At 36.2% G+C, this 13,780-nt stretch overlaps 1 protein-coding gene across 2 annotated transcripts in view; it reads left to right on the top strand.

Annotated features, from left to right (window-relative positions):
- Nucleotides 1–1,192, top strand: part of LOC144445482 (coatomer subunit zeta-1-like) — a 49,412-nt gene extending 48,220 nt beyond the window's left edge. For both annotated transcript variants that reach the window (XM_078135046.1, XM_078135045.1), the window contains one exon: nucleotides 623–1,192. In XM_078135046.1, coding sequence (XP_077991172.1) covers nucleotides 623–670 — 48 coding nt within the window. In that variant the 3' untranslated portion in view covers nucleotides 671–1,192. The remainder of the gene's footprint in view (nucleotides 1–622) is intronic.
- Nucleotides 1,193–13,780: the final 12,588 nt, after the last annotated feature.

The raw sequence follows: 13,780 nt of genomic DNA, 5'->3' as shown, positions 1-13,780 counted from the left end.
TAATCATATGTGCTTATATAGGCTGCAGTGGATACATGTATGCTACCCAGGGAGTTGAAGAAGTATATAGGGCCGTTGTGCCACCATTGGTCCATGCGAGGGGTAATCATTTTGAGCACCTTGAGCTCTCAGGATAAAAGGCGAATTATAAATTCACATTATTAGTGTTATTATTAACAGCACAGTTGGTCCACTGTTCTACATTCTTGCCTAGAGGGTTTTAAGGTGTTGAACTATGCATGCAGACTCTCATAAACTCATTGGTTTATTTCATAACATGCAAAAAAAAACTCATTTATTATGGTAATGCAATATTTGTTATGAACTGCATGTTTTCTCTTCAAAAATTACACAATACGTGTTAATCCTAACTCTGATACAGTACAAGGTGAGCACTAGTGATTGTTGGGTGGACACATTCAAAGTCATCATTGGGGTGCTCTTTATCCAAAGCTCTACATCATTAAGGATTAAAGATCGCCACCAACTTCACATGTTATCCTGTCCAGGCTACCTAATTGATAAATTTCACTTCGACAGACATTCTACATACTTAATAGTAAGGAAAGGGTTCACTTATCAAGCACTCATGTCTAAATCTCACAAATCTCTATATTTCTAGGTTCTTCAATCAGCCAAAGAACAGATCAAATGGTCGTTATTGAAGTAAATTATTTGATGAAAGAAGATTTCAGAACTGTTCCCAGATGTTTATGATATGAATTCTACATACTGGTCAGCCATCAAATACAACTGTGCTTTTGGTCAGCCAATGCTAGGTTATCTTAATACACTGTAATTATTAACACTGGTAATGTGTACATCATTTTCTAAATTACAGATAAATTCAGCTTAATGTATTGGTTCTTTAATCTTTCACTGTATACATGTATTTTAGTGCTGACAGATGATTTTATTGGATGTCTGGTGATATTACTAAGGTCTTATATGATATGTGTTTCATCATGATTTGGATAAGGTAGCATAGTAGAATATCTGTGAGCTTTATTAAGTTATAGAAATGCACCCATCACCCCTACTCTTTATTCAGTCCAGCTTGGTAAGTGTAACTGTGCTATAGATTCAATCCAGCTTTCTGTAGACTTCAAATGCCCACAAACCCATGTCTGGCTTGTAACTTGTTCTGTTTCAATGAATAAAAACTGACAGTGTATATGGTTACCATGGTAAATATTGTGAGTGTCTTATCTTGTTTAATGGTATGTTTTTTGTTATCAACAGTGTGTATGGTAACCATGGTTACTGATAGTGTATACGGTTACCATGGTAAATAGTGACTCTTGTCTTGTTTATTGGTATGTGTTTAGCACAACTGAACTGATAAGGTTCAGTAGTGCTATAGGCATAGCAAAGTGTATGTCCGTCTGTCTATCTGTCTGACTGTGTGTGTATAAACAACTTAAAGTCAAAAACCGCTGGACCAATATTACTTGCCATGATATTTGATGGGTGTCTAGTTGGGAAATTGTTCAAATCAAAATGATCTTACCACCGATATGTGATTTTGGGTAAAAAAAAATGTGTCAAAAAAAACCTTAAACTCAAAAATAATAATAATAATATTTATTTCTTATTGAGCACATTACATTAAAACAATCTCAATGCACTGAACAAAAGTATAGAATTATTTCAAAAGGTACACATACACAAGTTTAAACATGATATGAAACAGGATAAAAATACAAAGACACGGAATGACAATTAAAAGACTGAAATGTAAAAAAAGTTAAAAGTTAATAATAATAAGATCTAAAAAGATGACATTTCAGGGCAGATTTAAAACTGTTCAAAGTATGAGAAGAACGAAGACAAAAAACTACTGGGCAGATTGGTCTGAAATTTAGTGGGAACATTCTCAAGGTTGTTTAGATTACCAAGTGTTCACAACATGATCCCATCAGAGACATGCAAATTAGGGCTAAAAATGTGCCTTTTTGGTCAAAAATCTTTAATTCCGAAACTACTGAGCATATTGGGCTGAAATGTATTGAGGATGCATCTAGGGTGTGTATAGATGAAGAAATATTAAGCTTAATTCATCAGTGATATGCAAATTAGGTGTACAAATGTTAATTTTGGTCAATAACTTATATCACAAAAATTACTTGGTCAACGAGATTGAAACTTGGTGAGATGTTCCTAGAAGTGTTATTCTGCAGACTTACTTCAAGACATTTGGGTACAATTGGCCCTAGCAACCATGACCACACCCTTAGCAACAACCAAATGGCAGTACATTTCGGTTAAATAACAACAGCATCTGGTAGGCAAGTGGGCAAACATTCAAAAAATGTATGCAAATACCCTTAGCAACCATGACCACGCCCATAGCAACAGCCAAATGGTGGTGTATTTCACAAAGATAACGGATTCTTAGACAAGTGAACAAACATTCAACAAAATTTTAACTGAATGCCTCCTGTAAGGGCCAAACCCTAGCTTTTTGGGCCTACATACATTGTTGGAATACAAAATTCTAAATTATAGCTATTTTACATGATGTACAACTTAATTGGAAAATTAATTATATGAAAGTAAATGAAATTTGAAGCTTGCAAAGTTAATAATAATAATAATAATAATAAATTCTTATCAGCGCATTACGCAACAGCCTCAATGCGCTTTACAAAACTGAGAGAGAAAAAACCCAAAAAAAAAACGACAACTTGAAATTCACTAAAAAACAAAACTTATTGATTACTGCTTATAAAAGTATAATATGTTCTAAAAGTTTGTAAACAAGTATGTCTTTAGTTAGGACTTGAATGTTTCGATCGATACCGCTCTCCTAATGTGAATTGGGAGAGAGTTCCATAACTAAGGACCGGCAACAGAGAAGGCGCGATCTCCATACGTGGTAGTTGCAACACGTGGAATGGCAAGTGTAAGATGAGTACTAGAACGTAAGGCACGCGTTGGCTTGTGTATGGGTATTAGTTCAATGATGTAGGATGGTGACAGTTTGTTGACAGCCTTTGTAGGTTACGAGCAAGATTTTGTATGCAATACGTTGACGTACAGGTAACCAATGAAGATTATGTAATACTGGTGAGACATGATCATATTTGCGTAGTTTGGCAACAAGTCTAGCAGCTGTGTTCTGCACACGTTGAAGTTTGTTGATCTCTTTGTCTGGTAATCCATAGAGGATGGAATTGCAATAATCCAGCCTAGAGGTAACAAATGCATGGATTAGTCTTTCGGTGCTGGTATTGTCGAGGTACTTTCTAATTTGGCCGATCTTTCGAATGGCTAGGGATGCTGCTCTGCAGATGTTATTTACATGACAAGTCATTCTAAGTTCCGAGTCAAGTATAACCCCAAGGTCACGTGTTGTGGATGATGTGTTGACAGTGCTGTCCCCAATTGTGATACATGGTACAGGATTGGTTTTACTGAATCGAGATGAGAAGTGGATTATCTCTGTTTTACTGTCATTAAGCTTTAATTTATTTGATGCATACCAAGTTCGTATATCAGCAATGCATGCTTCAATACGCGAGACTGTGTTCATGTGTTGTGATCGTTTCATCATCTGGTAAAGTTGAGAGTCATCAGCATACATCATACTGTTTAGATTATGTTGTGAAATCAGATCCTCTAAGGGTGCGACATACATGGTAAAGAGTATGGGACCTAGAACTGATCCCTGTGGGACTCCAAAGTTTAGGCTGTGACAGGCAGACTTTGCATTGTTTACTGTTACATGTTGTGTTTGATGCTGGAGGTATGACCTAAACCAGGAGAGTGCTATGCCATCTATCCCAAACCGCTTATGCATTCTGTCTATTAAGATTTGATGGTCAATCGTGTCAAATGCTGCAGACAGATCTAATAGGACAAGTATGACATCTTGGTGTCCATCAATAGCATGAAGAATATCATTATAAACACGAATGATAGCGGTTTCTGTACTGTGGTGTTTACGGTATACAGACTGCATCTTTGCATATAGGTCATTGCTTTGTAGGTGATGATGAAGATCATGTGCCAACACTTTCTCCAGAACTTTTGACAGGAACGGTAAGTTTGATATTGGTCTGTAATTCTTGAGGTCATTGGGGTCATTTTTCAGGTTTTTGATGATGGGTGTAATTAAGGCTGTCTTGAATGAGTTGGGAACACATCCACTTGCCAATGAAGCATTGATGATTTCCGTAATCGATGGTAAAAGTTCATCTATACATTCCTTCAGCATCCAGGTTGGTAGAGGGTCCAGTTGACAGTGTTTATTTGGTGAATCCATAATTATCTTACGGACCAGCTCTGATGACACAGGTGAGAATTCGCTGAGTCTCTTGGCAATAGGTGTACGGGAGTTGACAGTGTTCACTGTTGGTACTACTAATTCATCAAGGTCCTCTCTAAGACTTGATTTTACTGTCGAAGTAGTTAGCAAATTTGTTTGCCAGTTTTTCAGGGCAATCGGAAGCTGGTAATGTATTGTCATCTTCTGGAGTCAGCATCTTGTCAATAATCTTGAAAAGTTTTTTCTGATCACAGTTCGCAATTCTGTCCGAATGGTAAGTAGATTTAGCAATCTTAATCATATGATGGTATGCCTTACATTCTTCTTTGAAGATCTGTTTGTCAATCTCAAGTCCATATGACATCCATTTCCTTTCAAGTTGTCTCTTCTTTTGCTTGGCGGCATGGATTACATCAGAGTACCAAGGTGCATGTGGTCTTAAAGGTGATTTAAAGACGACATGTTTGTGAAATGCATTCTGGTTTTAAAACTTTTCAAAAGCGTCTGCAAACACCTTAAAATGACCCTTTTTCAGTCACTTCCCTTCGGATTTACTTCGAGAGTTTTCGGGTATTTCCGGTCCCACCTAGACCACGGGATTTTATGACGTCATAAAGAGACATGGATAGCACGTAGCCTATGGCGAGCGTAGTCACTAGGTGAACAAAACTCAACAGCATTGTGAAAAAATACATTGCTAGTGGTTGTAACAGACATCAGTAAACAAAAACTACACTCTACATGTCTTATTAACCAACATTTACCGATATTTACTCACACTTTCTGACTAATTGGCAGTGTCTGTTGGTATAAATGCTAAAATATGATCTCCCCATATTATGGCAAAATAAATCAAAACGGCTAGACTACAGTGTAGATATACATAAACACTTGTAATGTCGCTCGCGTGTTTCAATTTATTTATCTGATTTTTTTTATTATTTGCCGAGGAGAAGAATTACAATATCTTCGACAGGCATGGCGTCGACAGCATATTATAGCCCACTATACTCGACTATACTTACTGATGTCGCCTTTTGAACGGCGCATTTAGCAACAAAGTAAACATATTTATCTTGAATAAATATACTAGCTATTAGATTGCCATATCATCAGCAATAAAATTGTAAAGAATTGAGGAAATTTCGTGAGTTTAGTGTTGTCATTTACATGACTTTAGCAACTCGTCTGGAAGAAAACTTGTATGGTTTCCCTGCCTTGTTGCGATATCACTTAATTTAATGCAACAAGCCTATTTAATATTCATTAGAAGAATTCTGTAACGAATCATGGTATTCGAAGTGTACAGTTTAGGAAACCAACAAATCAAATATCGCGATGTGTTCATGATATCAAATACGATTGGACAATATTGACGTCAGCAATCAAGGTCGTGACCCCAGCACATGGTTATGAAAGAAAGCCTGCAACTAGATACTTGGCTAGCCACGTCCGGTCCCGTTTCTCAGGCCGGATTTGTTTTGAAGTTAGAGACGTTATTTCTGTACGACTTGAAGAATTTTACAATATATCTGATTGATAAATATGGATTACATCAACACGTGGATAAATTTAACCCGACACGAATGTGCGCTGTGCTCTCCCGATTCCATACGTACATTGTACATACACTGCTTCAGCTTTGATCGGCGGCCTAGTATGAGCTTACTGCCGCGGCCGCGGTGACTGCACAAAACTTGACAACACTACCCCTCTACCGATATATAATAATCACCTGTATACCGTGATAAAAACAAGCAATAATTCTAGTCCCCAACAAGTCGATGAGACCTACTTCTGTTCTGTCCGATCCGAATGCGAGTTTCTTAGGTTTTATATGGGTTTCAGACTCGGACTAGAGTATTACGCCCTAGACAATAATAGATGTAAACTTGTGTTCACAAGCCAAACATGTGACAATACAAGACCACAACGAAAACTGTGAAAAATTTGCAGGTCAGTCTCATTTTATATATGGACAACAAAATTAGGTCGGTCACGGTTCCATTTACATTTACATGTACATGATGCAATGACTCGGAGCGTACTTCCATATGCTCGGAGCAAATCGAATCAATTAGTGTATTATGGGACCAACAAATATATTGTGGCACATGTCCCGATACGCCTTCTTGAAGTTTCCCATTGGTATTCTAATAGCTAGTATATTTATTCGAGATGAAATATGTTTACTTTGTTGTTAAATGCACTGTTCAAAAGGCGACGCGAGTACGATTGGGCTAAAATATGCCGTCCTTGGCCCGGGGATGCCGTCAAACGTCACCACGGTATCGTAATGCTTCTTGTCGGCAAATAATAAAAAAACAGATAAATAAAAGTCAATGAGTGTGAAACACGCGACATTACAAGTGTTTATATATATCTAGTCTAGCCGTTTTTGATTTATTTTGCCATAATATGGGGAGATCATATTTTAGCATTTATACCAACAGACACTGCCAATTAGTCAGAAAGTGTGAGTAAATATCGGTAAATGTTGGTTAATAAGACATGTAGAGTGTAGTTTTTGTTTACTGATGTCTGTTACAACCACTAGCAATGTATTTTTTCACAATGCTGTTGAGTTTTGTTCACCTAGTGACTACGCTCGTCATAGGCTACGTGCTATCCGAATCGATATCCATGTCTCTTTATGACGTCATAAAATCCCGTGGTCTAGGTGGGACCGGAAATACCCGAAAACTCTCGAAGTAAATCCGAAGGGAAGTGACTGAAAAAGGGTCATTTTAAGGTGTTTGCAGACGCTTTTGAAAAGTTTTAAAACCAGAATGCATTTCACAAACATGTCATCTAGCAAATTAGCGATAGTGAATGTGAGCATTTTGAATCACCTTTAAAGTGATGGTGCGAGTCTTCTCTGGGGCATGGTGATTAATATATTGGTGCAAGGTTGTGTTGTATTGATTTATGATAGTAGTCAGATCGGAAGTGTGGCTTGTGACAAGAGGTGATGCTTGGATGTCTTTGCGCATTTCTGCCATGTTGATGCTCTTGAAATTACGATAACAAACTTTGCGCCTTGTTGACTTTACATGAGGTACAGCAAGATTACAACTCACAGCATCATGATCAGATGGAAGACCTCTGTGAATAGTAGTACTTGAGACGAGGTTATCTGTTTGGCGTGAGATGATCAAATCAAGAGTGTGCCCACAACGATGTGTGGTTTCTGTAGTATGTTGTTGAAGGTTGGAGGATTCAAGTAGCTCAAGGAAGTGTGATGCCTCACGATTTGTTACATCATCTATGTGAAAGTTAAAGTCACCCGCAATAAGTAGGTAGCCAGGAGCAGTTGTTAATGTTTCAATCAGGGAGGAGAATTGGCTATAAAGGAACATTGATGTTGTCAACTTGTTCTTCTTTGATGGGGTGGGCGGTATAGTGTGATCAGGCGTACTGTGGTAGACATTGAGCTAATTGTAAGATCAGTATGTTCAAATGAGTTATACTGAGTTGATGATTTATTAACTTTGACACTGAATGCCTTTCGTAATAGGACACCAACTCCACCACCTTTACTTTTGCAAGGTACGTGATATAAATTATGATCAGGTAGGGTACTTCTGAGTTCAGAGATGGCGTGATTATCACCAGAGTTACCAGTTAGCCAGGTCTCTGTTATAGAAATAACATCAAGTTGTTTTTCAGTTACAAAGTCACATAGTGATGTTATCTTTGACTTCATGGCTTGTGCATTCCATAATGCAAATGAGATGGTCCTGGGGTGATGATTTGTCCCTTTCAGCAGTGAAATGTTCATCAGGTTGCTTTTGTTTTGGTGTATGTTGTTATTCTGTTCCATCTTTGCATTTGTAATCACTTCGGTCTGATGAGTGATCATTACAGGAAGAAGTTGTTTCTTTTTTGTTCCACTGGCACATCCTCTTTTGGTTGGCCACGTCCTGCATATATTAAGTGTCTTCAGCTGATTCCAGGTGTTGAAGTTAACTCTAGACAATGCATGATTGTTGAGTACTCCATTATTGATACTAATTAAGGCAGCTCTTGTGTATATTAATGAAGCCATACTTACCAGGTGTAAGGTCAGCAGAAGACTTTCCAGGGCAGCAACAACAAAATCCAGCAAGTAAATCTGCAGCAAACTATCAACTAAACTTCAAAAAGACTTCTTCTGATAGGTCCAAAGGTATCACAGGATATTCATAAAACTAATAAGAACAGTGATTTCACGGAAAGTTCTCAAAAACGGGTAAAATTTTAAGCAAGATCAGGAGAGCAGGTTGAGTGCAGCCTCACAGCGCAACTCATTAGCATAAGTTAACATATTGCCTAATTGTTAAAAAAAACATTGATTATGCAAATTAACCATTTAGTTTATAAGTTACAACATCAAGCTTTAAATGACACATGCACTTCTTTACCATCGACCATTAATACATATACAAAATTACAGAAAATCATTAATTATGCAAATTAGTCATAGAATTAAAAACTATATCAACAGGCATTAGGGGATGTGTGTTTTGTCCTGGTTGATGTGTATGTGCCAAATTATATGGAATTTGAAATGTGCATTCCAAAGATATAGCTTAATTACTGAAGATCATTAATTATTCAAAATACTCATTAAAAGTAAAGGCTATGTCAACAAACTTGTGCACATTATGTTTAGTATATGTACCAAATTCTTCTTGAAGCTTGCATTCTTTTAAGATAAAGCAGAATTAACAAATGTCATTAATTATGCAAATTATTTATTAAAACTGCAATCTACATCAACAATCTTTATAGAACATATGCACTTAGATTTGGTTAACGTATGTCCTAAAATTTGTCCCCGCCGGACGAAGTCCGGGACGGGGACTTATGGATTGGGTTCCGTCTGTCCATGCGTCCGTCCGTCCGTCCACAGCCGTTTCTTGGAGATGCCTGGACCGATTTTTTTCAAACTTGGTACAGGGGCAACATACAATGGCATACATATGCACGTCAATTTGTTTCATGATACGATCCAATATGGCCGCCTAGCAGCCATTTTGTTTGCAAATTTTCCCTGTCTAAAGCCATAACTCAGACATGCTTGAACAGATCTCATTCAAAGTTGGTATTAGGACAGTGTTCTATGACATACATGTGCATATTTATTGTTGTCATGATACGATCCAATATGGCCGCCTGGCAGCCATTTTGTTTGCAATTTTTCTATGTCCAAAGCCATAACTCAGACATGCTTGAACAGATCTCATTCAAAGTTGGTATTAGGACAGTGTTCTATAACATACATGTGCATATCCATTTTCGTCGTGATACGATCCAATATGGCTGCCTGGCAGCCATTTTGTTTGTGAATTTTCCATGTCCAAAGCCATAACTCAGACATGCTTGAACAGATCTCATTCAAAGTTGGTATTAGGACAGTGTTCTATAACATACATGTGCATATTCATTTTCGTCGTGATACGATCCAATATGGCTGCCTGGCAGCCATTTTGTTTGTGAATTTTCCATGTCCAAACCCATAACTCAGACATGCTTGAACAGATCTCATTCAAAGTTGGAATTAGGACAGTGTTCTATGACATACATGTGCATATTCATTGTTGTTGTAATACGATCCAATATGGCCACCTGGCAGCCATTTTGTTTGCGATTTTTCAATGTCCAAAGCCACAACTCAGACATGCTTGAACAGATCACATTCAAAGTTGGTATTAGAACAGTGTTCTATGACATACATGTGCATATCCATTTTCATCGTGATATGATCCCCCATACCCGACCAATCCTTTATTGTTGTAGGCATGTTCCATGTCCAACAAGCAGACACAACATATCTAAGTCCGTTTGTTGTTGCATGACCAGAGTAGTGATAATTCCTTAAAACCCAATCATAGCGGGGACTATGTCATTCTCAATGACTTGTATTGAATTTGAAGTATGCAATGTTCATTGGATGTTTACCAAAATCTAATCAGTTCTTGCCATTAGCATATGTGTAGCAAATTTCATTGTATTTTAGCCAGCTGTTTTTAAGAAAAATGATGACACAGACACACACACAGACGAACGGACAGACAGACAGACAGACACACACACAGACATCCCCCTTTTAATACCTCTCGTACCTTACCTTAAGTATGACCACATTACTGGAGTTCTTCAAAACCTCCACTGGCTTCCAATATCTGAATGGATTGAATTCAAGGTACTTCTGATTGCATATAAAACACTACATGACACGGCTCCACCATACATATCCCAGCTTCTGAAGTTTTATGAATACAGTCGTAATCTACGCTCTAAGTCCAAGCTACTTGTCAAAATTAATCTGGTAAAATCATCGAATGGGAATCATGCTTTCTCCAATGCTGCAGCAGTCTTATGGAACAGTCTACCTCTTGACATCAGACAGTGTGATGAACTATCGTGTTACTATTACTATTATACTGAATCTACTTGTAGCTTTCTGATCAGATTTTCTTCATCAGAAAGAAAATCAACATAAGTTACTAAGTTCGTTTGGGTACTACAGTATTTAACAAAATCATGTTGGGCATCACCATTAGTAATAAATATTCATGAGTAATGATGTTATGATTCTCTCAGATATACTGGACTTGTATATATGACAGGCTTTCAAATATACTAGTAGTTTTAACTATGGGAAAGAGGAAGTGACTTATGGCTCCAGATGATGATATCAACTACCGGATATGCTGAAGAGTTTGAGACAGGAAAAACTGAAAAGTTATAAATGATAGCAATGCTTTTACTTGTGTGTACTGGACTTCGAGGTGTATTGGGACTGTGTGCATTGGACACCAATGTGTATTGGGCCTGTATCAGAAATTAAAAATCCTGTTTGTAGAAAACTAGTGACTAAATTTAGAATTTCGGATTATATTATTCAAATTGAGTTGGGTAGACGGTCTATTCCTAAGATTCCTGTAGATGAAAGATTCTGTAAATTTTGTCAAAATATAGTAGATGAATTTCATCATTTCAATTCTTTGCTCTCATACAAATGAAAGAAATGCACTTTTTTCGTCTTTGTCATTATAGAATTTTCATATCTTAAAATGACAAAAGTAAATTTTTGCATATTTTGACCTCTGATGATAAACTTCCTCTTGGAAAATTTCCTGTTGATGTATTAACATTTAGTCCTCCAACAGTTGGCTAAATGGCTGTATTGTATTCACTTTATTTATGTATGTTATGCTTGTATGCTTTACCATGCTTGCTATGGCATGTTGTTATGAAATAAAGATTGATTATTGGAGCTAAATTTGAGATTTTGATTTCCAAATGATAAAAATATTATTTAAAAGTATTAATGAGTGAACAGAAACAAATAAATAACATAATTCACAAAGTATGCTGTAACTTTATTTCTATCAAAGCATCAAACAATGGCTGACATTACAAATCTAATTAAATTGTTCTAATGTGGTCATAGTGTATACATGTACATGCACTTATATGTCACCTGTCATCAATCTCACATTCTGATTGGTCGAATGCCCTGCAGATATGCAGTCCTATTTTTCACCAATAGCCGTATTTTTGCTTGATGTACCACGTGATCTTGTAAACACTTCCCCTTGTAAACAAACATAGCAGACTAGAAATCCTGCTATAAGTTATAACCAGCATTTTCAATGCCAAATTTATTGTCAACCGTACACAATATCATTGCTGTATACATTGTAACAAGTCTTTATAGATTGTAATTACTGTACTGTAAGTCCAGTAGTATAGCTATATATTGTAATTACTGTACTGTAAGTCCAGTAGTATAGCTATAGATTGTAATTACTCTACTGTAAGTCCAGTAGTATAGCTATAGATTGTAATTACTCTACTGTAAGTCCAGTAGTATAGCTATTGTAATTACTCTACTGTAAGTCCAGTAGTATAGCTATAGATTGTAATTACTCTACTGTAAGTCCAGTAGTATAGCTATTGTAATTACTCTACTGTAAGTCCAGTAGTATAGCTATTGTAATTACTCTACTGTAAGTCCAGTAGTATAGCTATAGATTGTAATTACTCTACTGTAAGTCCAGTTAGTATAGCTATAGATTGTAATTACTCTACTGTAAGTCCAGTTAGTATAGCTATTGTAATTACTCTACTGTAAGTCCAGTAGTATAGCTATAGATTGTAATTACTCTACTGTAAGTCCAGTTAGTATAGCTATTGTAATTACTTTACTGTAAGTCCAGTTAGTATAGCTATTGTAATTACTCTACTGTAAGTCCAGTTAGTATAGCTATAGATTGTAATTACTCTACTGTAAGTCCAGTTAGTATAGCTATAGATTGTAATTACTCTACTGTAAGTCCAGTTAGTATAGCTATAGATTGTAATTACTCTACTGTAAGTCCAGTAGTATAGCTATTGTAATTACTCTACTGTAAGTCCAGTAGTATAGCTATAGATTGTAATTACTCTACTGTAAGTCCAGTAGTATAGCTATTGTAATTACTCTACTGTAAGTCCAGTAGTATAGCTATAGATTGTAATTACTCTACTGTAAGTCCAGTTAGTATAGCTATAGATTGTAATTACTCTACTGTAAGTCCAGTAGTATAGCTATTGTAATTACTCTACTGTAAGTCCAGTAGTATAGCTATAGATTGTAATTACTCTACTGTAAGTCCAGTAGTATAGCTATTGTAATTACTCTACTGTAAGTCCAGTAGTATAGCTATTGTAATTACTCTACTGTAAGTCCAGTAGTATAGCTATAGATTGTAATTACTCTACTGTAAGTCCAGTTAGTATAGCTATAGATTGTAATTACTCTACTGTAAGTCCAGTTAGTATAGCTATTGTAATTACTCTACTGTAAGTCCAGTAGTATAGCTATAGATTGTAATTACTCTACTGTAAGTCCAGTTAGTATAGCTATTGTAATTACTCTACTGTAAGTCCAGTTAGTATAGCTATTGTAATTACTCTACTGTAAGTCCAGTTAGTATAGCTATAGATTGTAATTACTCTACTGTAAGTCCAGTTAGTATAGCTATAGATTGTAATTACTCTACTGTAAGTCCAGTTAGTATAGCTATAGATTGTAATTACTCTACTGTAAGTCCAGTAGTATAGCTATTGTAATTACTCTACTGTAAGTCCAGTAGTATAGCTATAGATTGTAATTACTCTACTGTAAGTCCAGTAGTATAGCTATTGTAATTACTCTACTGTAAGTCCAGTAGTATAGCTATAGATTGTAATTACTCTACTGTAAGTCCAGTTAGTATAGCTATAGATTGTAATTACTCTACTGTAAGTCCAGTAGTATAGCTATTGTAATTACTCTACTGTAAGTCCAGTAGTATAGCTATTGTAATTACTCTACTGTAAGTCCAGTAGTATAGCTATTGTAATTACTCTACTGTAAGTCCAGTAGTATAGCTATAGATTGTAATTACTCTACTGTAAGTCCAGTTAGTATAGCTATAGATTGTAATTACTCTACTGTAAGTCCAGTTAGTATAGCTATTGTAATTACTCTACTGT

The sequence above is a fragment of the Glandiceps talaboti genome, chromosome 14 (genome assembly GCF_964340395.1).
Source record: "Glandiceps talaboti chromosome 14, keGlaTala1.1, whole genome shotgun sequence".
Classification (NCBI taxonomy): Eukaryota; Metazoa; Hemichordata; class Enteropneusta; family Spengelidae; genus Glandiceps; species Glandiceps talaboti.
The sequence above is the reverse complement of the archived record's forward strand: the minus strand, read 5'-3'. Positions and strand labels throughout refer to the sequence as shown.